General features: G+C 37.4%; 1 protein-coding gene, 10 non-coding genes and 4 pseudogenes across 11 annotated transcripts; all 15 read right to left on the reverse strand.

Annotated features, from left to right (window-relative positions):
• Positions 1 to 1166: 1166 nt before the first annotated feature.
• On the reverse strand, positions 1167 to 6639 carry LOC107846446. The gene is made up of 5 exons (XM_016690842.2): positions 6432 to 6639; positions 4782 to 4891; positions 4599 to 4701; positions 2220 to 2412; positions 1167 to 1382 (listed from the first exon to the last, which is right to left on the reverse strand). The coding sequence occupies exons 2-5, from the start codon at positions 4860 to 4862 to the stop codon at positions 1310 to 1312; spliced, it is 450 nt and encodes a 149-aa protein (XP_016546328.1). The 5' UTR covers positions 4863 to 4891; positions 6432 to 6639; the 3' UTR covers positions 1167 to 1309.
• A 708-nt stretch (positions 6640 to 7347) lies between these two features.
• LOC124886920 lies at positions 7348 to 7546 on the reverse strand (annotated as a pseudogene).
• A 981-nt stretch (positions 7547 to 8527) lies between these two features.
• Positions 8528 to 8636, reverse strand: LOC124886924 (annotated as a pseudogene).
• A 1240-nt stretch (positions 8637 to 9876) lies between these two features.
• Positions 9877 to 9994, reverse strand: LOC124886931. The gene has a single exon (XR_007044329.1). It is a non-coding gene; the product is annotated as a U5 spliceosomal RNA (small nuclear RNA).
• A 1072-nt stretch (positions 9995 to 11066) lies between these two features.
• Positions 11067 to 11227, reverse strand: LOC124886874. Its single transcript, XR_007044278.1, has one exon. It is a non-coding gene; the product is annotated as a U1 spliceosomal RNA (small nuclear RNA).
• Positions 11228 to 11701: 474 nt separating this feature from the next.
• Positions 11702 to 11862, reverse strand: LOC124886907. The gene has a single exon (XR_007044308.1). It is a non-coding gene; the product is annotated as a U1 spliceosomal RNA (small nuclear RNA).
• Positions 11863 to 12203: 341 nt separating this feature from the next.
• LOC124886934 lies at positions 12204 to 12335 on the reverse strand (annotated as a pseudogene).
• Positions 12336 to 13616: 1281 nt separating this feature from the next.
• Positions 13617 to 13777, reverse strand: LOC124886851. The gene has a single exon (XR_007044257.1). It is a non-coding gene; the product is annotated as a U1 spliceosomal RNA (small nuclear RNA).
• A 2813-nt stretch (positions 13778 to 16590) lies between these two features.
• On the reverse strand, positions 16591 to 16751 carry LOC124886862. Its single transcript, XR_007044267.1, has one exon. It is a non-coding gene; the product is annotated as a U1 spliceosomal RNA (small nuclear RNA).
• Positions 16752 to 19033: 2282 nt separating this feature from the next.
• On the reverse strand, positions 19034 to 19151 carry LOC124886927. The gene has a single exon (XR_007044325.1). It is a non-coding gene; the product is annotated as a U5 spliceosomal RNA (small nuclear RNA).
• A 1234-nt stretch (positions 19152 to 20385) lies between these two features.
• LOC124886928 lies at positions 20386 to 20503 on the reverse strand. The gene has a single exon (XR_007044326.1). It is a non-coding gene; the product is annotated as a U5 spliceosomal RNA (small nuclear RNA).
• A 734-nt stretch (positions 20504 to 21237) lies between these two features.
• Positions 21238 to 21398, reverse strand: LOC124886885. Its single transcript, XR_007044289.1, has one exon. It is a non-coding gene; the product is annotated as a U1 spliceosomal RNA (small nuclear RNA).
• A 1723-nt stretch (positions 21399 to 23121) lies between these two features.
• Positions 23122 to 23257, reverse strand: LOC124886917 (annotated as a pseudogene).
• A 70-nt stretch (positions 23258 to 23327) lies between these two features.
• LOC124886930 lies at positions 23328 to 23443 on the reverse strand. The gene has a single exon (XR_007044328.1). It is a non-coding gene; the product is annotated as a U5 spliceosomal RNA (small nuclear RNA).
• A 718-nt stretch (positions 23444 to 24161) lies between these two features.
• LOC124886896 lies at positions 24162 to 24322 on the reverse strand. Its single transcript, XR_007044300.1, has one exon. It is a non-coding gene; the product is annotated as a U1 spliceosomal RNA (small nuclear RNA).
• Positions 24323 to 24692: the final 370 nt, after the last annotated feature.

Genomic DNA, 24692 nt, shown 5'->3' on the forward strand with positions numbered 1-24692 from the left:
GGATAGAGGTGAGTAGGCATGATATGGAGCAATTACAACTTACGGAGGACGTGACCCCTGATAGGAACGCGCCGAGGACGTGGATATGGGTAGAGGGATAGGGGGTAGGAGTGCATCTGTAACAGTAGGGAAGAGTACTTTGTTTGGGTCTGGAGTTTCCTGTTTGGGGTGTTTGAGTGATGTTTATGATTTTCGGATAGATAGTGTATGTATAGTATTATCTTGTGGTTGCATTGTTTTTCTATAATAGCTACCAGGGTTCGTTTATTTTGTGTATTGTATTAGCTTATATGCTTTTATGTTCTTGTATTTGTTATAATGTTATCTTTCCTGAGTCGGGGGTGTATAGAAAATAGATTCTCTATTTCACCTGAGATAGTGATATGATCTGCATACATTTTACCGCTAAACCCGACTATGTGGGATTACACTGAGTTAGTGGTTAATTAAACAGATGCAAATCTAAATTCAAATTTCAATTAAAAAATAAGGTGATTTCGTTACACATTTGCATAAATGTGGTATAAATTATAATCATATATCAAGTTAAAAAAAAAATTATTTTAGTTAAAGCGCTTAAAGTTTTTTTCGTATGATTTATATATAGTTCATAATTCTATCACATAGTATACACTAAATAAGAGAATATTCAGTAAAGATATGTATGGGCATTGGGAAGGGAGTTAAATTATTTGCATATAAAAATGTTTAATATCTCTGACAAATTTACATTTACAAATGATATATTATAAAAAATTTCCAATAAATAAGTAAGTATATAGTTTATTACCAAGTTAATAAGTTTATTTACCAGCTGAGAAGTACCATAAGGCTTTTTATAACACTATTAGATAATTGGAGAACGAAGATTAGAACAGAAGGTTAGTAGGTAATTAAACATTGTTTAATTTCTCATAAATATTATTATTATTATTATTATTATTATTTCTTTCTTACTATTTTATCTTGAGATTTTATTATTATCTATGCTTAGATTATCATATGTACAATTAGCTAATTAATAGTAGTGAAAGTTAAAGTGAAAAAACTATTTATGATTAAACATTGTTACGACAATAATGGCTTCTTTGATGATTATACATACAATTTGGTTTAAAAACAAATTATGCAGAGATTATAATTTAAGGGTAAACAATGAAGCTTAATTACAAAAAAATTTGATATTTTATATAATTACTGAAAATACCAATTTTAGATCTGTCGAGATACATAATTAACTCCCGATGTATCCAACGAAGATACATATTTTCCTTTGTAAAAATACATAAGTTATGATCTGCTTATATTGTTACATGGATCTGCTGCTGCTGCTACCACTGTTAGCTCTTTGCTTTCTATTTGGATACATGTCTTCAGAAAGCCTACAACACAAGTTTAACAACTTAAAAAAGAACATCGAAATAACGCGATATCGAGAGTGCAATTACGAGATGTATAACCGGAGGTTTCGGGTTTAAGTCTTGGAAATAGAGAGCGATTCCCTCTTTAATGGACCTTACCTGGCGTGAATCTGAACTAGTTGATGCCCCAAGGGAGAACTGGACACCAGGAGGCTACCAGGAGGCTATGTTGCTCGGACTCTTCAAAAATGTCAATGGGTGGCATGTCGGATTCGCCAAAACTAGTGTATTTTTTAAGAATCCGACATGGGTGTGGCATCGAAAGTGAAGAGTCCGCGCAACTTAGCCAGGAGGGAGACTAAAAGAACTTACTAGACCTATTACAAGCTATAGAAAAGAATGTGACTTGACTATCGATGAAACTAAAAGTTGGGAAACAAAACATTGCTTTATGCAGATCTAACATGTTCGGAAAATGACATTGATTGCTCACAAAAATGCACGAATCGTGAAGTCATGCGTTTTTCTTTTTTTAATAACTGTGATGTCTGGAGCCAACCTCACTTATTCCACGGGACATCGATTACCTCCCACCAGCAACAGGTATCACAGTTCCAGCAAGGCTGACACAAGAGAAGAAATCACCTAGTGTTCTCGACTTAGCTGAGATTTGAACCCGAAACCTCAAGCTTTTCCTCACATTCCCTTGACCACTAGACCACACCGTTTGGGTGCGTGCGGTTGTGCTTTGGAAGCTATCTAGAAGTTGGGAATCATAACCGAGGATGGACCGGAAGAATGGCTTCAGAAAGAAATCAATTTCCGGGGTAATGATTAAATGAGTTGTAGAGAACTTACATATCCATAACTCTCTTCCTCTTATCGTTGCAAAAGTATGAGCTCAGCTCTTCAACCCCCATATTTGCAAAAGTCTTGTCAAGATCACAATTCGACAAATTACATGCATCTAAAGTTGACGAGGACTCGGCTGTACCAGGTGTACCGGACAGATCTTTAAGTTTTCCTTTTAGATTCTCCATCAAAATGAAACCTGCCGAATAGACATTATCAGATAATAATGAAGTGATCAAAAACTTAACGAACGTGTGATTCATGTCATTTACAGTGATTCTTTCTGCAAGTTATAACTAGTAATAATTACACCGAGTAAAAAAGTACTTATCATTCCACAATAACCTTTAAGGTCGAAAGCAAGAAAGATCATCTCTCGTACAAGAAAATCAAGAGACGAATCAGAGGTTGCAAATGATCTTGGGGATACCACATCTATTCGAAGATATTGGAACGGAAAGGAGATCACCTCTTTGGTAATTTCCTGCGTAATAACGCTGCAGGGAGACTGCACACTGTTTTAAATACAAAGTAGTGAATAGAAACCCTGACTTCCGTTTCAAAGTCCTAACTTTACTAACAAAATCGCATCCCGCAAGGGCGATTTCTTTGGTCATGGATGCAGTGGCGACTAAAGGAACTTGAAAGTGTAGTCCCTTTAATCATTGGGCCTGTTTGGCCAAAAGAATTGAAGAGATCTTTCGTCGCAGGAGATGAATCAGAGGTTGCAAGTAGTATCACTCAACCGATCTCCAACAGAAATGCAGACATATCTTCATCACTAAGGTCCAACGATTCTAGGCAAAAGGATAATAAGTGAAGGCAGAAGTTGGCAATCCTCCAGCTCAAGTGTTGCGAATAACAGTTGGGATTATCTGTACCCGCGTCCATCACTTAGAAACGCACTCCCCTTCTTGCAGATAAGCATCCTCACAATCATCATCATTATCATGTGGCTCCCTCTCGGCCATCTCTCCATCTTGAGGCTTGGTCTCACTCTCATCACCCTCAATACCCACTTCTTCACCAAGGAAATACAATCTACCTTCCCTTAGGATTACATTGCGTCGGTTAGGGCATTTATTTTATCCCTTACCTGAGTTACATGCTAGAGCTCACCCCGCTAACCATTCCTGGATAATGTAACCCTACGCGATGCAGGGTCCGAAAACACTTTTATTTCCTTGCACATTGTGACTTCTGGATTGTTCGTGAGTTAGCTTTGAAGTGGTGAGCTTCCATTTTACGGAAGGCCTCATTTCATGGTCTTGTCTTTACTTACATCCTAGACTATTTCGGTGGGTTTTGGCTATGGTCGGGGGCATGTCCCAACTTTTGTTGATATTTTGTTTCTTAGAGGATTTTGTGGACATGATGTGGGTGGATTTGTTATTACGGATTCTTAGATCCTATTAAGTTGATTTATATATCTTGTTATATGTTCGAAACTCAATTCTATCTTGTTATATGTTCGAAACTCAGCTCTATCTTGTTATATGTTCGAAATTCATCATCCAACCCACTTTTTTTTTGTCTAATTTCACCTACTATCGTTGAACCAACCCTACCAAATCACACTCCCTATCAGCACAGAAGCTCTGAAAATGAAGCTTCACTTTCCTCAGTTCGGTGGCATCAATTCGATTACTGGATTAGAAGAATTTAATGGATTCCCAGTGGATGGTATAATTGGCCAATGTTCAGGGCGGATTTACACAGACGGTTTAGCGATATTATAGATAAGTTCAATAAACTTCGGTAATGTGGACAGTATTCAGGAGAAATTGGAGTGTTGCAATCGTTAAAATGGTGATTAACCTCCCCATCTTACTGAATTCCACTTTGTAACTTGCTTTGTCAATGTACAGAAATGAGAGCTCAAGTCTCTAGTGAGGATAAGCCAACCCTGAGGATAGTCGACCCTGCCACCCTCATGGATGCTTATGAAGTCAGTAGCCTGACGGCATAATGAATCCATTAGCTCTCTTCATAGATAAATCCTTTCAAATCGTTCCTGGTACGTCCTAATTCAGAAGCCTTCTAGAACCCTCGAATATGTCATGTCAGACTTGTTCGCCCCATTCTACCCGTCTTTCTTTAAATTGTTTGGAAGTACAATACAGATGTAATGACTGAAAAACTGAATTCTTTGCCTTCTCCCCTTGTTCTTTACTTACTATAACTAAGCCATTTATTTGCTATTGAGCTCAAGCGTAACACCAAAAAATAATGTAAAAAAGAGAAGTTACTGTCGATCTGAAGGAAAATAAAATCGGACAAAGAATTCACCAATTTCTACAGAAAACACCAGTTTATAAATGATGCAACATTCAAAGTAACGAATAAATGTTACAAATTTAAGGAGAGGAAGAAGAAAAAACTCACTGAGGGATCGAAGGGTCTTCAAATCAAACTTGTTAGCTAAAGACTCACGACCAATCTTTTTGGCACGTTGTTGTATCAAAACTTTCAAACCTATCAATAAATCCTAAAAATTATACCAAATCACACATAAGATATTTGTCATCACACAAACTACAACGGAGTAAATGGGAAGAGATAACTTACAAGCTCAGATTCTGTTAAGGAACAAAGCCACCGAACATCTTCAATTCTATTACCCCCTAATAAATCCATCTGTTTTTTCATCTTCCTTAGGCGTGCAAGTTAACGAGAGCCTGATGGGAAGAGGTAAAACCTTGTTACGCATTATTGCAAGGGTGTAACATTTTTTTCTTTTAATATCTATTTCATATAATCCGCAAAGGCCAACTAAGCCAATTGAATAGGGAGAAAAATTATTTCGATCCACTGTATGCATCAAACAAATTTCTCACGATTAATGATAAGTTGAAGTAACAATAGATATCACTTGAGCATGATAAATGATAAACACGTTATAAACAACTATATGCACTAACCGGTATAACAAAAAAAAACAAATCCGGACATTTGTGGATTCGAAGACATGAACTTATTGAGCTGTGACTTCTTTTAACAACTGGATTGTACTTGGGGACTTTAAGGATGTATAGTTTAATGGAGAAATAGGGAGTTGAATGGAAAAGAGAAATATGTTGTTTTTTTCATTTCACTATAACATTGAATGACCAGATATTTCTGCAATTCAAACTCGTAAGTGGCAGTCCGACCAGCTATGTTGTATGGAACGGAGTGTTGGCCAGTTAAGAACTCCCACATCCAAATGTTAAAGGTGGTGGAGATAAGGATGTTGCGATGGATGTGTGGCCTTACCAGGGAAATGAGATTATTCGGGAGAAGGTAGGAATGTCTTTGGTGGAGGACAAGATGCGGGAAGTGAGGCTGTGATGGTTTGGACATGTGATGCAGAGGGGCGCGGATGCTCCAATACGAAGGTGTGAGAGACTGGCTATGGATGGTTTTAGGCGGGGTAGAGGTAGCCGAAGAAATATTGGAGGGGTGATTAGGCATGACATGGAGCAGTTACAGCTTACCGAGGACATGACCCTTGATAGGAAGGTGTGAAAGACATGGGTTAGGGTAGAGGGTTAGCAAGTAGGAGTACGTCCGTAACAGTATGGAAGAGTGCTTTATTTGTATCTGTGCCTGTAGTTTCTAGTAGTCTCTTCTTCATGGTGTTTTGTTGATGTCTATGATTTCGAATAGCTAGTTTATAATATTACCTTATGGGTGTCTTGTTTCCTTTATTATCTAGCGCTAGCTCTTTTATATCTCTTTTTGTTATTTGCTTTTATGTTTTTTATCCTAAGCCGGGATTTATTGAAAACAACTTCTCTACTCCATCAGAAGCAGTGGTATGGACTGCGTATACTTTAACCTTCCCAAATCTCACTTTATCGGAATACACCAGATATGCTGTTGTACTTCGAGATGGGACAAGTTATACAGGATAACTTATCCGGGGTAACTAATCTCGACATAACTTGTTCCCAACAACTTAAGCAACAAATTTCAAATTCTATTTTACTTCAATTTTTGAGAAAATGCACTACTTCCACCCTGAACTATAAACGAAATTGCCAAGACACACTCCAACTTAAGAGGGTCCTATTACCCATCAACTAATTAAAACCATATTTTTTGGCAACCTTAAGTGCATTTACTCTAAATTTTTTTTGTCTAAGTTATAATCAGACAAACAAATTGAAACGGAGAAATTACTAGGTAAAAATACAGGCAGCAAAAATCTGTACAACCAGTAAAAGAGAGCCTTACAGTTACAGTGGATGCCGGAGATTGGTGAATATACAGAGTCGCAGCACGGAGGTGCAGGGGAGCTCCGGAGGCGGAGACGGCGGCAGCAGGGAGGAGGATATTTAACCTTTTAAATTTTTTTATTTTTTTTTAAAAAGCAGCTATTTTAGTCCTTAAATGGACAAACATACCTTGAAGTAAGTATTCGTTTTAATTTATGTGAGCTAGTTGAGTTGGAACGAAATTTAAGAAAAAAAAAAGAGAGAATTTTAAATATTGTAGTTTAAAATAAGTGTAAGATATGTAAATTTTGATAGTTTGGAGTTTAATTACATAAAATTTTAATATTTTGTATAATTATTAAAAATTTTAATTTTGGATCAGCTGAGATATATAATTAGCTCCCGATATATTTTTTTATTTATAAAGATATATAATTAGATCTCAATATATTTTTTTCATGAAATAAAAGAGAAGAAAAATTGCACGCTGAGGTGGCATGCCACATGGCAGCAACCTCACCCAAAATGTCACGTCACATAGCTTTTTAACTTGTCATGATGGAAAAATATTAAAATGGGGGTATATTTGATAACTTTACTGACGGTAGGAATATATTTGACCCTATAATTTGACTAAGGATAAACATGACCAATTAATCAAAATAGAGGGGTATTTTTGACCATTTTTCCTAAAAAAAAAATCACAAATAATAACCAAGAATAAAAAAGTAATACTTCAACTAATTTGGAGAGTAGTTCTCTTTACAAAGTACTCCAAAAATCCTAGTTTCAACTTTTTTTAATTTGGGGCTACTCCAATATATTTTTCATTATATATCACTCTATAAAATCAAAAAGAACCAATAATATAATATAACATGTTATATTATACAACGTAGGCAAGCAAACAAAGAAAGTTTTTGTAAAAGAATTGGATAGGAGCCGCGCCAACACAAAACCCTCGCTGCCACAAATTATGACATAGGCTCGATTACTTGTGCTAATCTTAGATGAACACCCTTATGACGTAGGCTCAATCACATGGGTCGATCTTAGATGAGCATGTGCAATGGAAGTCACCAACCTAGGCCATGGGCCTTATTGATCACCCGAGTAGGATTCAACAATGGGTTTGGGCCTTATTGATCACCCTGAGTAGAATTCGTAAATGGATTTGAGTTGGTGATCGTAGAAACAATTCTAACTCTTCAATAACTAGTAATTTTACTTTACCCTTAACAAAGATCGTCACCACATTATAATATCAAAATCAAAATAAACATTATTATGACTCTATAAGTAGGGTGGGCATGATATGGTATATATATATATATATATCGAATTGAAATTTTTGACATCGTGATTTTGGTATTTAATATGGTATATGGTATATATTTTAAATTTTTTTGATATATGGTATGGTATTTTACAAATAACATACTGAAATACCGAATACCATACCGAAATATATGTATAGTAACATAAGTAACTTTTATACACACACAAATATAATACTTAGTATTAATATAAAAATGTTTAGACATTGAATCTTTTGCTATTCTATCTTTAATTAAAATGTCTTTTTTAAATAATTGACTAACAAAAAGAATTGTTCGTACTTAATTGACTAACAAAAAGAATTGTTTGTATTTTTTTTTCAATATTTCTACATGTTTAATATGTATTTATGATACAATTAAAACGTGCTTTTGAAAATTCGAAGTAATAATACTCTAGTGTATAAGTATATACTATCAAAATTCGAAGTAATAAATACTGTATAAGTATATACTATCAAAATTCTACTAGTTTTCGATTACCATATTACAAAATACCAACACTAATCATCAAAATACTGAATTAATATGATATGAAAATGGTTTAATATTTTTAAAAACCAAATACCAAAATTAAAAATACCATACCATGTCCGACATATTTACAAATACTAAAACCAACACTGATCATCAAAATACTGAATTAATATGATATAAAAATAATTTAATATTTTTAAATACCAAATACTAAAATTACAAAATACAATACCATGTCCACCCCTATCTATCTAGAAGACATATTTACAAATACTAAAACTAGTATTGTTGGGGGCACTCTAGAGAGATGACCCCTCCAAAAATTGGCGTATGCCACTAATTGCAGCGCGCACACGGTATTCTTTAGTAAAAGGCGAAAGAATAGTTCGCTTTGTGCTCACTGCGTGGCTGCGTGAGATTTACATGACAATTGCGCGGCCATTATATATCAGGACAAACTTCAAATGTACTCTCTATTTATGATGTGGTACTTTTGACACCTTAAGCCTTTTCATAAAAACCATATTGTTCTCTTTGTATTTCTTTCTTGTTCACCATTCAGTCCTTCCTAATCCGGGGTCTATCGAAACCAGCCTCTCTACTTCATCTGAGGTAGTGGTATGATCTGCGTACGCTCTACCCTCCCCAGATCCCACTATGTGGGGATGTTGTTGTTCACCATTCAGTCCTTCAATATCTATAATGCAGGTTCAGTTTTTTCAAAGTGTATATATAGTGTGAGGACGAAGGAACCGGAAGAAGCAGAAAACAAAGCAGTTGGGGGTAGAAATTTGTCGTTAAATAGCTCATAACTAACCGGACTCTATGACAATATGTATCTTATTTTGTTGTTGCCTGAGGATGGTTTGCCTTACGAATGGTACACCTGCTCAAGAATGTATTGGACGTAGTTGATTATAATCTTCTTTATGTTAAATGAGCATTCGAAAGTGTTTGATATGAGAGATTGGAAGAAACAGTATCTAACTGTTGGCTCTATCGAGACCTTTAATGGCATTTCTTGAACGTTTCTACTGAACAAATGAAGCTTGTTAGTCAATCGATATTTTTGCAAATGTCCTAGAGTACCGGGTATAGGAAATCCGGTACTCCATGAGATAGTTGTGACTCGTCAAATCCGAGATTATTATGTGTGTACTTGAGTTTACTTGCGTTACCAACCATGAATTTCCGGTCATTGTCATTCATTGAGACAGAGACGTAAAAACAGAATAGGTGAAGTGATAGTTTGAAGTTGTAAGAAAACAAATTTTCGCGTGGAAAGCAGATAAAATGTACGATGGATCATTGGTGAAACAACAGAATTGCTACGAGTGCTGCCCTTCATACAGAGGCAAATCTACAGTGTAATCTATGGTTTCGAGTGGCAAAACAAACAAGGTTTTGAGTGGCGAAACAAACAACAACAAACCCAGTATATTTCCACATTGTAGGATCCGGGAAGGATAGAATGTACGCAGTCCAGTATACTGTTTCCTATAAACCCCCAATTCCCGAGATAGTAAACAAAATATATACAAAATGATACATACCAATTTTTAACAAACGTCCAATTTAAAAAACTATCAACTCCCAAAAACCAAATTATTAAGAAACAAATGTAAAAATATTGGAACTAGACTTGTCGGGGGCACTCTAAGAAAGAGGACCCCTCCAAAAATCAGCATATGCCACTAGTTGCAGCACACACACGATATTCTTTAGTAAAAGGCGAAAGAGTAGTTCGTTATGTGTTCACTGCGTGAATTAAACGAATAAATTGTGTGGCCATTTTATATTACGACAAACTTCGAATATACTTGTTCTTTATCAATGTGGTACTCTCCGCACTACTTTAAAATATTGATCTCGGCGTTTTCCCCGCTTCACTTTCACCAGTGAGTCCTTCAATATTCTTATGATTGAAAATCTATCATTAAACGACTTAAGGGTAGCTAATCTACATCACACCCCTTTGTTGTGGTCTTTCCTCGGACCATAATAATGTGGATGCTTTGGGTATTGTGCACCGTGCTGCCCTTTTGAACAACTTAAGTTGCCCTGTACACTTTCTTGTTCGGTTAATTTATGATATGATTTCACTCACAAGATGATCGATAAAATATAGCATGGGATGTTTTGAACTGAGCATCTTGAGTTAGCTGAATTGCGTTTTTTAGTTTATAGTGAAGGACTCAATAAGCTAGGCGGGTTGAGCTGAATTTGAGTGGGTCAAAATGAGGTTGAGTTAATAAATGAGTAGGTTATTGATTCAACCGAAGGTTAATTGAGCGGGTTATCACTCCCTAGAAGAAGTCAATGTTAATGACCAAACTAAAAGAGTTTTGCTGAGAAATCGAGATAGAGTTTAAATCCGTCAACGCAAGAAATGACGAAGAAAAGAATGTGATGGAAGCATTAGTTGATGCACAATGCAGCCAACCAATGTATTTCGGGTCAAGTTAACCAGAGAGAATCCGTTGTCTCGTTACAGTTGGTTCTCTCACCAAAATGTTAAAACTTATTGAAATTGAGGGTTAAAAATTATTGAAATTGAGGATTTATCGAAAACAACTTATCTACTTGCAGGTAGAGAAAAGGTCTGCGTCCGGACCCCCACTTTGTGAGTTAACACCGGATTGTTGTTGTTCTTTGAGTGTTTGACAAAGGAAGTTATTAGGCAACAGACATGCACAGGTCATAGAGTAACCGATACGGACAGTGGCGCTCGAGGAGATATTGAATAGACTTAACTATCAAACAACCCTTCATAGGGCTGCCATTTCAAGCCACAGGAATAGTAAGTAGCCAAAAACAAGAAATTTTTGTATAAGAAATGAATAGGGGCCGCGCGAACACAGGCCCCCTCCACCACAAATTATGACGTAGGCTCGACCACTTGGGCCGACCTTAGGCAGGCACCCTTCCAAAGTGCAATGAAAGTCACCAACCTAGGCCATGGGTCATACTGATCGCCCATTGACCCCATCCAGGTAAGTATGTTTTTTGTAGCTCCTTCCGATTATCTTATATCCCTCCAGATCCTTGTTTTCCTTTGTGTCAAGAGATGCGGGACATTTTGCCCTTGATTTTTTTCTTTTTTGGCATTTATAGAACCACATAGACTTTTTCAGCAAATTTGTGGTGACAATCAAGATACTATCTTCCTTATTATATCAATGTGCTTACTTCTGGGAGTACTTTCTCTTGGAGGTTTGTTGATGTGTCGTAACAAAAAGCTCAGCTTTCGGTAGAAATGGAAGTTTCATGGATCTAACTTTGAGATACTTCTCATACGAATATATGCTAAAAGTTACAGAAGGGTTCGAGGAAGACCTTGGAACAAATTGAATGACGGTAGGATATACTGGCATGTAGTCCTATAACATTTTTAATGCGACGTTTCATCGATCATATATTTCTTGCTTATGCATAATGAATGTAACAATTCAATATATAACAAATCCATATTATTTCAGACACCAAGTACAATTAACAAATCCGTTATCACAAATTATGGCATAGGCTCGGCCACTTGGGCCAACCTTAAGCAGGCACCCCTCCAAAGAGCAATGGAGGTCACCAACCTAGGCCATGGTCTTATTGATCGCCCATCGACCCCGTCCGGGTAAGTATACTTATAAATCATTTTTGCAACATTTCTACTCAACAAAGAAAGCTTTGGTCACGGATCAATACCAGTTTTTGCAACATTTCTACTCAACAAAGAAAGCTTTGGTCACGGATCAATACCAGATATGGAGAGGGGCGCTCATGGAGATATTGAATGGACCGATATTCCCACCTTCTATGACCTCGAAAAGGCATGAATCAACCGCTTTTCACAAGTAGGAAGATGTTCTATGAATATTCATCGATTGTTAACCTCCGGAGTGAAGAGACTAAATAAACTTTGGGTTATAAGAAGCAATAAGTATTGTTTCAATAGACAAAAACATCGGGTACAAGGAAACTCGCCATCAAGAGAGCTTAATGCAGAAGAAATTGGCTATGACATTGAGCCACTCGTTGCGACTAATTGCAGCGTGCACACCGTATTCTTTAGTAAAAGGCAAAAGAATAGATCGCTCTGTGATCACTGAGTGGCTGCGTGAGTTCTACTGTGCAACTGTGTTCACTTGTATATTGCAGCAAAGTTTGTATTTACTAGTTGTCTTATCAATGTGGTATAAAATATTGCTCTTTGCTTCTTTTTCACAGATCATCGGTCCATCTCCATCGATGTCTTTATGATTGAAATTCTAACATGTTTTTTCAAATTGAAACAATTTAAGCTGTCCTGTTATATGCTTTCTAAGTTGATTAATTTAACATATGATTTTGCTTTGGTTTCGTCGTGATTATGATGAAATATATGCCTTGGAGTAATTGGTAAAGTTATTGTCATGTGACCAGGAGGTCACGGGTTCAAGCCTTGGAAACAGTCTCTGGCAGAAATGCAAGTTAAGGCTGCGTACGATACACCCTTGTGGTGGGGCCTTTCCCTGGACACCGCGCATAGCGGTAGCTTTAGTGCACCGAGCTGCCCTTTAAGCTTTTCGATGAAATGTTGTATGAGGATGTTTTGGACCGGGCATCTTGAATAGCTAAATTCCTATGCAGGTTGTGTTTTTAAGTGTATAGTGAAGGACCCAATAAATTAGAGGTGTCAAATTCGCGAATTTAGCTGAATTTGAGTGGGGTCGAAATGAGACTGAGTTAATAAATGAGCACGTTACTGACTCAACCGAAAGTTACTTGAGCGGGTTATCACCCCCTACAAGAAGTCAATGTTAATGACCAAACTAAAGTGTTTTGATGAGAGATTGGAACAAAGAGTTTCTATCCATCGACGCAAGAAATGATGAAGAAAAGAATGTGATGGAAGCATTAGTTGATGCACAATGCAGCCAAGAAATGTTTTTCGGTGAAGTTAATCAGAGAGAATCCGTTGTCTCGTTACAGTTAGTTCTCTCACAAAAATGTTAAACTACTTTAAGTTAAAGGGTTTATCGGAAACAGTTTCTCTACTTGCAAAGTAGGGGTGAAGTCTTACAGTTAGTTCTCTCACAAAAATGTTAAACTACTTTAAGTTAAGGATTTATCGGAAACAGTTTCTCTACATGCAAGGTAGACTTTAAGTTAAGGATTTATCGAAAACAGTTTCTCTACTTGGTAGGGGGTAAAGTCTACATACTCTCTCCCAGACCATTGTTGTTCTTCAAGTATGTGACGAAGAAAGTTAATAGGCAATAGACATGTTCACAAGTCAACAGTTTATTTGAACCATGTTAAGTTCTAAATTGAACACAAGATCAACAATAAATCCAAATTTCAAACAAAGTACAATAACTAACCAAAAACAAAAAAAAAAATTGTATAGGAATTGGGTAGGGGCCGCGCGAACGCAGGCCCCCTCTACCACAAATTATGATGTAGGCTCAACCACTTGGGCCGACCTTAGGTAGGCACCCTTCCAAAGTGCAATGGAAGTCACCAACCTAGGCCATGAGTCTTACTGATCGCCCATTGACCCCGTCCAGATAAGTATATTTTTTGTTACTCCATCGTATTCTTTTATATCCATCCTGATCCTTGTTTTCCTTTGTGTCAGCGATGCGGGACATTTTGCCCATGTTTCACCTCTTGCTTATTTGCTAGTTTGTGGCAAAGATACAATCCTGCCAAGCTATCTTCTCATCGATCGGAGATCAAAATTTTCCAGGGGAAGACTAACGAGAGTTACGCTTTGAAGGGAAATATTTACTTGGTATAGTAAACTTGTCCAAGTGAATATATAGATGAGCATTTTTTATTTCTTCGATTCGAAGTATTGCCACATCATCTTTCTGGTGAACAACAGACAAGAAAGTATAGCACCTGCGTAGAGAAAAAACATTGAACTTGTCTGCTCAACTTACTTTAGCACTTAAACTAAACTTCTGTTTATTTACTCCCTTAACATTTTTGAAGTGTATTAATTTCAACCCTCAAAACTAAATACCACTCTCACAAGGTAGAGTGGACTACACACGTACTATGTCATTGCCAAATCTGTATCATGTCTTTGCCACGTAAGAAATTATAACTTTTTTTAAAAAAATTTTCTTCATTCCCTCCCTCCCCTGCGCCCTCCTTCTTCAGATCTCTCCCTCCACCCCCCACCCACCCTCTCTCCATATCATTTTCAACCCCCACCCCTGCCACGAAATGCTTTCCCCTCCATTTTTTTTTTCATTTACTCCATTATCATCATTAGATAACAACTATAAAAACACCAATTTAAGATAATTCCTCCATTAAAATACTATTTCAACCTTTAATTCGAACTTCTTCGATGTTTTCTCCGACGAAATCAAAGATAACTCGAATTAATTATGGGTAAACAATTGGAAGTAGGAATATGAAATTAATTGAGGCATTTGTTATTTTTGGGGAAAGAGATGGTAATTTGATTTTTTCATATTGCTGATTATTAATCCATTCTTCTTAAACTTTTTCTTAAAGTAATCCTAGCAGTTTACAGTGAGCAATGATTAGGATAATCATGACAATGACTAGAGTAATAAAAAATAAAATGTCACGCATTAGAGTGAAATAAATACACTTTAAAGATATTAGAGAGATTAAATAAATAGAAATTTTATTTAAGTGCTAAAATAAATTATGTAAAAGGAAGTTAAATAGGGCTAAAATAAGTTGAGCTTAAAATGATGTCTTTTTTCCACCCGAATATTATCCACAAAATTTCTAACATAACCAAAAATCTCATCTTGGCATGCATAATGAATGTAACATTCAATAAGTAACCAAAAACAAGTAAAGATTGATTCAAGAAATTGGATAGGAGCAAGCAGGCCCCCGCTATACTACCACAAATTATGACAACCACTTAACCCAATCTTAAAGCAGGCACCCCACCAAATTATGAAGGCTCAACCACTTGGGCCAGTCTTAAGCAGGAACCCCTCCAGAGATCAATGGAGGCCGCCGACCTAACACCATGGGTCTTATTGATCACAATGAATATTATTCAATGGCAATGTAACAAAATGTCGAAACAAAATTATTGGGGCATTCTAAAGAACAGAACCCCTCCAAAATTTGGAGTATGCCCCTAATAGCAACACACACGATATTCTTCAGTAATAGGCCAAAGAATACTTCGCTTTCTGCTCACTAGATGGCTGCGTGAGGCTTCTGGCTCGTCTGTGCTTCCATTTTATTGGGACAAAGTTTGTATTTGTTCATTGTTTTATCGATGTGGTACTCACCTCACTCCTTTAAAATATTTCTCTTTGCTCCTTCCCCTTCTTATTCAGTCCTTTATAGTAATTGAAAATCTAACATGGTTTTTCGAATAGAATGGACTTTAAGGGTAACATATTTACATCACACCCCTTGGGGTGCGGCCCTTTCCCAGACCCTCCTACCGCGGGATGCTTTGAACATTGTCATGTATACTCTTTGTGATTACAAGGAAATATATGCTCACAAGGTGGGTAAAATATAGCATGGGATGTTTTGGACTGAGCATCTTAAATAGCTGAATTGCATTTTTTAGTGTATAGTGAAGGACCCAATAAGCTAGAGGTGTCAAATTGGCGGGTTGAGCTGAATTTGAGCGGGTCAAAATGAGGTTGAGTTAATAAATGAGCTTGTTATTGACTCAACCGAAAGTTACTTGAGCGGGTTATCACCTAGAAGAAGTCACTGCTAAAGACCAAACTAAAGCATTTTGATAGAAATCGAGACAAAAAGTTTCTATCCGTCAATGCTAAAAATGATGAAGAAAAAAGTGTGATGGAAGCATTCGTTGATGCACAATGCTGCTAATCAATGTTTTTCGGTCTAGTTAACCAGAGAGAATCCGTTGTCTCGTTTCAGTTATTTCTCTCACAAAAATGTTAAAACTTCTTGAAATTGAGGTTTATCGGAAACAGTTTCTCTATTTCCAAGGTAGGGGTAAGGTCTGCGTACACTCTCCCAGACCTCCACCGGATTGTTAAGGCCCACTTTGTGAGTTTACACCAGATTGTTAAGGTAGGGGTAAGGTCTGCATACACTCTCCCAGACCCCACTTTGTGAGTTTACACCGGATTGTTGTTGTTCTTCGAGTGTTTGACAAGACCCCACCCAGACCCACTTTGTGACATTACACTGGATTGTTGTTGTTCTTAGAGTGTTTGACAAAGGAAGTTATTAGGCAACAGACATGCACAGGTCATAGAGTACCCGATATGGACAGTGGCGCTCGAGGAGATATTGAATAGATTTGAGCTATCAAACAACCCTTCATAGGGCCGCCATTTCAAGCACCAAGTAAATTTAACCAAAAACAAGAAATTTTTGTATAAGAATTGGGTAGGGACCGCGCGAACACAGGTCCCCTCTACCACAAATTATGACGTAGGCTCGACCACTTGGGCCGACCTTAGGTAGGCACCCTTCCAAAGTGCCATGGAAGTCACCAACCTAGGCCATGAGTCTTACTGATCGCCCATTGACCCCGTCCAGGTAAGTATGTTTCTTGTTACTCCATCGTATTCTTTTATATCCATCCTGATCCTTGTTTTCCTTTGTGTCAGCGATGCGGAACATTTTGCCCTTGTTTTACCTCTTGCTTATTTGCTAGTTTGTGGCAAAGATACAATATTGCCAAGCTATCTTTTCATCGATCGGAGATCAAAATTTTCAAGGGGAAAACTCATGCGCGTTACGCTTTGAAGGGAAATATTTACTTGGTACTGTAAACTTATCCAAGTGAATATATAGATGAGCATTTTTTATTTCTTCGATTAGAAGTATTGCCACATCGTCGTTCTGGTGAACAACAGCCTAGAAGTTGTTCTTTCAAAGGGCAATATAGGTTCATCGACAAGCTTTTATCATCGAGCAACACTCAATTTCGATGGTGTATTTACTTTGTATCAGCACCCCCAAAGAGCCTAAAGGTACTGGTACTGTTTGGTCTGCTCAAGAAGATATATGTATTTGTATTCATACACAAATAGGCAGCGAATCGGAGTGTGTGGATATAACAGTATTTATACACTATAAAGAAAGACCATTCTATTGCTATAAGCTCAATAGTATAGCACCAGAGTATTATTCACAAAGTTTCAACATAACCAAAAATCTCATCTTGGTATGCATAATGAATGTAACAATCCAATAAGTAACCAAAAACAAGAAAATTTTGTTTGAAAATCGGGTAGGGGACTATCACAAATTATGACGTAGGCTCGACCTTAAGCAAGCTGTAACAATGGGGAATCATATTGATTAGGAGAACCATAGTCATATACATTGAAATAAGAATTCATTGCAGAAACAAAAGGAAAATAAAAAGGGAAGATTCGAGAATGCTAAAACTTTAGCTAAGAAAATAAAAGACAACTTCATAAGATGAGTCCAATTAGATTATATTCCTCTTATATAGACATCTTCCCGGGGTCTCAAATGTAATTTAACACCTTTGCACTACAATTGACACCTTTGCGTGCAATGGAGGTCACCAACCTAGGCTATGGATCCTATTGATCGCCCATCAACCTAATCCAGGTAAGTGTACTTATTTTTTTTTGTCCTCTTCATACAATCATGCTAGTCTTGGCCGGTATTAACATTACTAGTGAGAAAGAATAGTTCACTCTGTGCTCACTGTTTGGCTGCTTGAATTATCTTTACTAGTCTGTGCTTCCCTTTTATTGGGACAAAGTTTGTATTTGTTCGTTGTTTTATAGATGTGGTATTCACCTCACTTCTTTAAAATATTGCTCTCTGCTCCTTCCCTTTCTTATTCACTCATTTATAGTAATTGAAAATCTTACTTGCTTTTTTGAGGGCAACACATTTGCGTCACACCCCTTGTGATGCGGCCCTTTCCCGGACCTTCCTACTGCAGTATTCTTTGAAAATTGTCCTTTTGCCTGGCCTTTAAACCAACTTGAGTTGTCATGTAAACTCTAAAAAAGGGCAGCCCGGTGCACTAAAGCTCCTGCTATGCTCAGGATTCGGGGAAGGCCCTACCAAAAGGGCGTATTGTTGTCATGTATACTCTCTTTTGGTTTCTTTGTGATTATGAGGAAATATATGCTCACAGGGTGGTTAATGCGGTTCGGTTTTTTACTCTACAATGGAGGTCCAGAATTCATAAACTAAAAAATTTGAATCCGGCTGATGTTTACAATGGCATAGAGTAGTATGGAGAACCTTTGTAGCTCGAGCTAACACTACCAGAATATTGCATTAGTATGCGCAATGCATCCGATCTTTGTACTTCAGTAAAGCTAGCGAGAGAGATCCGTTACAATTGGTTCTCTCTCGCATAAAATGTTAAACTTTCTTCAACATTTCTCTAACAACTCTATTGAGTTTCAAGTTAACAATAATGAAATTTGCGTAAATAGAGGAAGAAGAAGAAGGGAAAAAATGGACTATATCGATCAGACTCATTCAATTATTCAAGTAAAGATAAATAAAGAAGGTAGAGGGGTTCTCCATTATAGAAAATTTAAATTTAAAGATAAATAAAGAAGGTAGAGGGGTTCTCCATTATAGAAAATTTAAATTTTGCCCCGCTACTACACGTAGACTTAACTACATGAACCGACCTTTAGAGTTGGCTCGAACACTTGAGCCAACCTTAGGTAGGCGGTAGGCACCCTTCCAAAGTGCAACAAAAGTGACCAACCTTGTTTCATAGTATAAAACATTACTAGAATACACAAGAACAATGTTTCATAGTATAAAACATTACTAGAATACACAAGAACAATAAAATGTTGAAACTAGAATTGTTGGGGTACTCTAATGAAAGAGAACACCTCCAAAAATTGGCGTATGCCATTAATTGCAGCGTGCACACGGTATTCTTTAGTAAAAGGCGAAAGAATAGTTCGCTTTGTGCCCACTGAGTGGCTGCGTGAGTTTTCACGCTAATCGGTGCTTCCATTTTATATTAGAACAATGTTTGTATCTAATGTTTGTTTTATTGATGTGGTACTCCCCTCACTCTTTAAAACATTGCTCTTAATTGAAAATCTAACATGGTTTTCAAATAGAATGGACTTTAAGGGTAGCGTATTCACGCCACACTTCTTGGGTTTTGCCCTTTCCCAGACCCTGCTACCGCTGAATGCTATGGACATTGTGCATCGTCCTGTCCTTAAAACGACTTAATTTGTCATGTATACTCTCTTTCTATTTGGTTTCTTTGTGATTATGAGGAAATATATGCTCACAAGGTGGTCAATGTCATTGCATAGGATGTTTTCGTATTGAATATAGCTGAATTCGAATGCGGGGTTCAGGTTTTAAGTGTATAACGGAAGTCCAGAATTCATAAACTAAAAATTTTGAATTCGGCATTTGCATTATTAGTATGCATAATGCAACCGGTCCTTGTATTTCAGTAAAGCTAGCGAGAGAGGAGCCGTTGCAGTTGGTTGTCTCTCGCGTAAAATGTTAATACTTTCTTCGAAGGGGAAAATTGGATCATCGACAAGCTTTATCACCGAGTTGTACTTGGGTTAAAGGTGTTGTGTAGAACCTGATGTTAACAAAATATGCCTAAAATTGTTGGATGTGTTCGGTACCAAGGAAAACATTTTTCATGAGAAACATTTTCCTTCATAATGAACACATCCATAATGTTCACTCCTTATGCTTAATCTGATCTTCCATGTCTTGGCTAGTACGAGTGCAATTCAACTAATTCTACGAGGTACCCTAACTAGCAAGGGCGGATCTAGAGTAGTAGGTGGGGGAAACCCAGTAACTTTCGTGGGATTTTGTATTTATATTGAAAAATCTAGTGAACCTGAACTAATTAAAATCGTATTTTTAGCAACCTTAGCCTACGTGGACCTTCAGTGTGTTGATTCACTGATGTGCCACGTAGGCAATAAGATTGTCAATAGTTCAGAATGGAAACAAATCATTTTTCCTATATAAAGATTAAATGTTTCATTTTCCCTATAACATTGTTAGGCCTCTTGGTTGAGGGCTTTAGCCCGGTCACCTACTATATTTGAATTTTATTTTGCCCAAGTAACCCACAAATTCTACATCCATCCCTGCTAACCAAAAATCTTGGGATGATATACAAAAGTTAAAAAGACATGTCAATAAAATGTCGAAACTAGAATTTTTGGGGTACTCTAATAAAGAGAAACCCCTCCAAAAATTGGCATATGCCACTAATTACAGTGTGCACACAGTATTCTTTAGTAAAAGGCAAAAGAAAAATTTGCTTTGTGCTCACTGCGCGGCTGAGTGAGACCTGCTGTACAACTGTGCTGCATTTTTATATCGTGGTAAAGTTTATAATTCCTCGTTGTTTATTGATGTGGTACGTACTCCCCTCACTCCTATATAACTGCTCTCTGCTTTAGTTTTAATGATTGAAAATCTATCATGTTTTTCATATTTAAACGACTTAAGGGTAGATTATTTAGATCACGGTCCATGGAATGCGGTCTTTTCCCAGACTATGCTAATGCAGGATACTTTGTGCACCGTGCACCAGGTTAAGTTGTCTTGTATACTATCTTGTTCAGTTAAGATAGTTTGGAGTTATTAGGTGTCCGTCAATGTAATGGAGTGATATTGTTCGCTTTGGGTCAAACCTGCACGATTTATTCGAAAGATTACTCTTAACAAAATGCATTGTCATTTACCCAAAAGGTAAAGTTAATATGTGGTTATTTCAGTCCTATCAATCACTCTTTATGTTATTTTAGGTTGAAGACTTCTTTTGTATGCAAGTATGTCTGAGTCGCTAGACGACTAGCATTACTCATCTTTTTCGAAGATCTCAGGGCTTCTAACTAGTTTGGATCTTCAATGATTGACGCGTCTGCCTGAAGGAGCCATCATCATATTCGACAGAAAGAACTTAAAAACAACTTTCATGCATGATAGAGGAAGTAGATATATACAAAAGTTACCTACGCAAGTCTACATTTCACAGAGTAGATCAAAAGGAAATTTTGTTTTGAGAATTGGGTAGTAGCCGCGTGAACGCAGGCCCCTGCTGCCACAAATTATGACGTAGGCTCGACCACTTGGGCCGACCTTAGTCAGGCACCCTTCCAAAGTGCAATGGAAGTCACAAACCTAGGCCATGGGCCTTATTGATCGCCCATTGACCCCGTCCAGGTAAGTATGTTTCTTGTTGCTCCTTCCGATTATCTTATATCCCTCCAGGTCCTTGTTTTCCTTTGTGGCAAAGATACAATCTTGCCAAGCTATCTTCTCATCGCTCGGAGATTGAAATTTTCAAGGGAAAGACTCATGCTCATTATGCTTCTGAAGGGGAATATTTACTTGGTACTGTAAAATTGTGAATTCTAGTATGAGCAAATCATGTAATCCAGTTTTAGTGAGAAAATGAAGTGTCTAGACATATGTTTAACTACAATGTCAAAAGTGTGTGCTTAATTACTGCTAAAGTTGTTCAACTTATAGGGGTGAGTTCATACTGAGGAAAACATTTTTCATGGAAAACACTTTCCTTTGCTTTTCGTTTTTCTCTTCATACAATCATGCTTGTTTTGGCCGGTACGCGTGCACTTCAACTAATTCTATGAGATATCTTGCTACCTTTCACCAGCATAGGGACAACAATGTCACAACTCCCGACCAAGAACACCAAAGCAAGAACTACCAAAGCCCCCCCCCCTCAACTTCGATAAACCCCCTCCTAAGCCGCGTTGGTATAAAACATTACTAAATGGTGAAGTTAGAAAATGTTGAAACTAAATTGTTGGGGGTACTCAAAGAAGAGTAATAGAGTCTGAATCTAAGATTTGAGCTAAATCGGGGGCGTTTTGAACCATCTACCATTGTTGAGCTTGTATTTGAACTAAATCGGGGGGGCGTTTTGAACCATCTACAATTGTTGAGCTTGTGTTTGAAGATATTTGAGGATGGATCTCGTTTTGGCTAGTGTGGTTGTGACAAGAATTTTGAATTTTCTTGTTCACTCATGAGGTAGAAATTCAATTTTGTGGAAGAAAATGCAAGATTTGGAGCCTTTTTCCAACTCAAATTCAAACTATTTGAGCTTGAAAAAGACTCCAATCCTTGTATTTTTTACCACAAATCCCTAATAATTTCTACTTGAAAAAGACTCCAATCCTTGTATTTTTTACCACAAATCCTAATTTCTACATGAAAAAGACTCCAATCCTTGTATTGCTCTCTGCTCCTTCCCATTCTTATTCAGTCCTTTATAGTAATTGAAAATCTAACATGCTTTTTCGAGTAGAATGGACTTTAAGGGTGATGTATTTACGTCACACCCCTTGAGGTGCGGTCCTTTCCCAGACCCTCCTACCACGGGATGCTTTGAACATTGTGCATTGGCCTCCTACCGCGTGAACATTGTCATGTATACTCTTTGTGATTACGAGGAAATATATGCTCACAAGGTGGGTAACGCGGTTCGGTTTTTAATTGTATAATGGAGGTCCAGAATTCATAAACTAAAAATTTTGAATCCGGCTGATGTATACAATGGCATAGAGTAGTATGGAGAACCTTTGTAGCTCGAGCTAACGCTATCAGAATATTGCATTAGTATGTGCAATGCGTGTGATCTTTGTACTTCAAGTAAAGCTAGGGAGAGAGATCCGTTACAATTGGTTCTCTCTCGCGTAAAATGTTAAACTTTCTTCAACAACATTTCTCTAACAACTCTATTTTATCGAAATTCAAGTTAACTATAATGAAATTTGTGTAATAGAGGAAGAAGAAGCTGGAAAAAAATGGAGTATATTGATCAGACTGGTTTGTTTTGCAGCTCGGGAAGAAGGTTCGATTATTCAAGTAAAGATAGATATAGAAGGGAGAGGGATTCCATTATAGAAAATTTTGCTTAAGCATTGGGCAGGGGCTGCGCGAACACAGGCCCCTGCTACCACAAATTATGATGTAGGCTCGACCACTTGGGCCAACCTTAGGCAGGCACCCTTCCAAAGTGCAAAGAAAGTCCCCAACCTAAGCCAAACTTGTTTCATAGTATAATGTTTCATAGTATAAAACAATACTAGAAGACACAAGAAAAATAAAATTTTGAAACTAAAATTGTTGGGGTACTCTAATGAAAGAGAACCCCTCCAAAAATTCGTGTATGCCACTAATTGCATCGTGCACAGTATTCTTTAGTAAAAGGCGAAAGAATAGTTCGCTTTGTGCTCACTGCGTGGCTGCATGAGTTCAACTGCACAACTGTGCTGCATTTTTATATAGTGAGCTCGTGACAAAGTTTGTAATTCCTTGTTGTTTATTGATGTTGTTTTCTGCTTTAGTTTTTCCCCTTCTTGATTGAAACATATTGAAACGACTTAAGAGTAGATTATCTAGATCACGGTCCATGGAATGTGGTCCTTTCCTGGCCATGCTAATGCAGGATACTTTGGGCACCGTGCATCAGGTTAAGCTGTACTGGATACTATCTTGTTCAGCTAATTTAAGATGGTATTGAGTTATTAGGTGTCCGTCAATGTAATGGAGTGATATTGTTCTCTTTGGATCAAACCTGCACGATTTGTTCGAAAGATACTCTAAACAAAAATGCACCCAAAAACTAAAGTTAATATCTGGTTATTTCAGTCTTATCAGTCTTATGTATGAGTCGCTAGACGACTAGCATCACTTATCTTTTTCGAAGATCTCAGGGCTTCCGATTAGTTTGGATCTTCAGAGCTTGACACGCCGGCCCTAAGGAAGGATGTGCCCTATTTTGTTAGAGTTTCACATTAGTTGGGGAATGTACAGGTTGTTTGCTTATATGAACTTGGAAAGTTCTTCCCACGTGAGCTAGTTTTTGGGGTTCTACGTGCCATATCTATACAGTCCTCAAAACAACTCTATTTTTTCGAGTTTCAAGCAAATTTCTCAAACAAGGAAATTTGTTTGAGAATTGGATAGGGGTCGCGTGAACGCAAGCCCCTGCTACCACAAATTATGACGTAGGCTCGATCACTTGGGCCGACTTTAGGCAGGCACCCTTCCAAAGTGCAATGGAAGTCGCCAACCTAGGCCATGGGTCTTATTGATCGCCCATTGACCCCGTCCAGGTGTTCCTTTTGTGTTTGCCGATGAGGGACATTTTGCCCATGTTTTTTTTTTTGGTTTCCTTCATGCCAAACACATCCATAGGGTTATTTTCCTTTTCATTTTTGCTTCATACCAACTATGGCGTCTTGGCCAACATATTTGCACTTCGACTAATTCTATAAGGCACTCAACTAATTTATCTTCAGTCCTCCCACAACTACGATAAACTCCCCCCTGCAAAATAAGCGCCAATAGTTTTTTTTCTTTTTAAACGATAAAAAGATTGGTAGAAATGGCATAATACATGATCAAAGTGCAAATATATTGGCCAAGACACCACAAAAGACACGTGTGTCCGTGTTCAACTTTATGATAGTGATGTGTTTGCGTGTTCAACT

This window comes from Capsicum annuum, chromosome 8 (genome assembly GCF_002878395.1).
Source record: "Capsicum annuum cultivar UCD-10X-F1 chromosome 8, UCD10Xv1.1, whole genome shotgun sequence".
NCBI classification, from domain to species: Eukaryota; Viridiplantae; Streptophyta; class Magnoliopsida; order Solanales; family Solanaceae; genus Capsicum; species Capsicum annuum.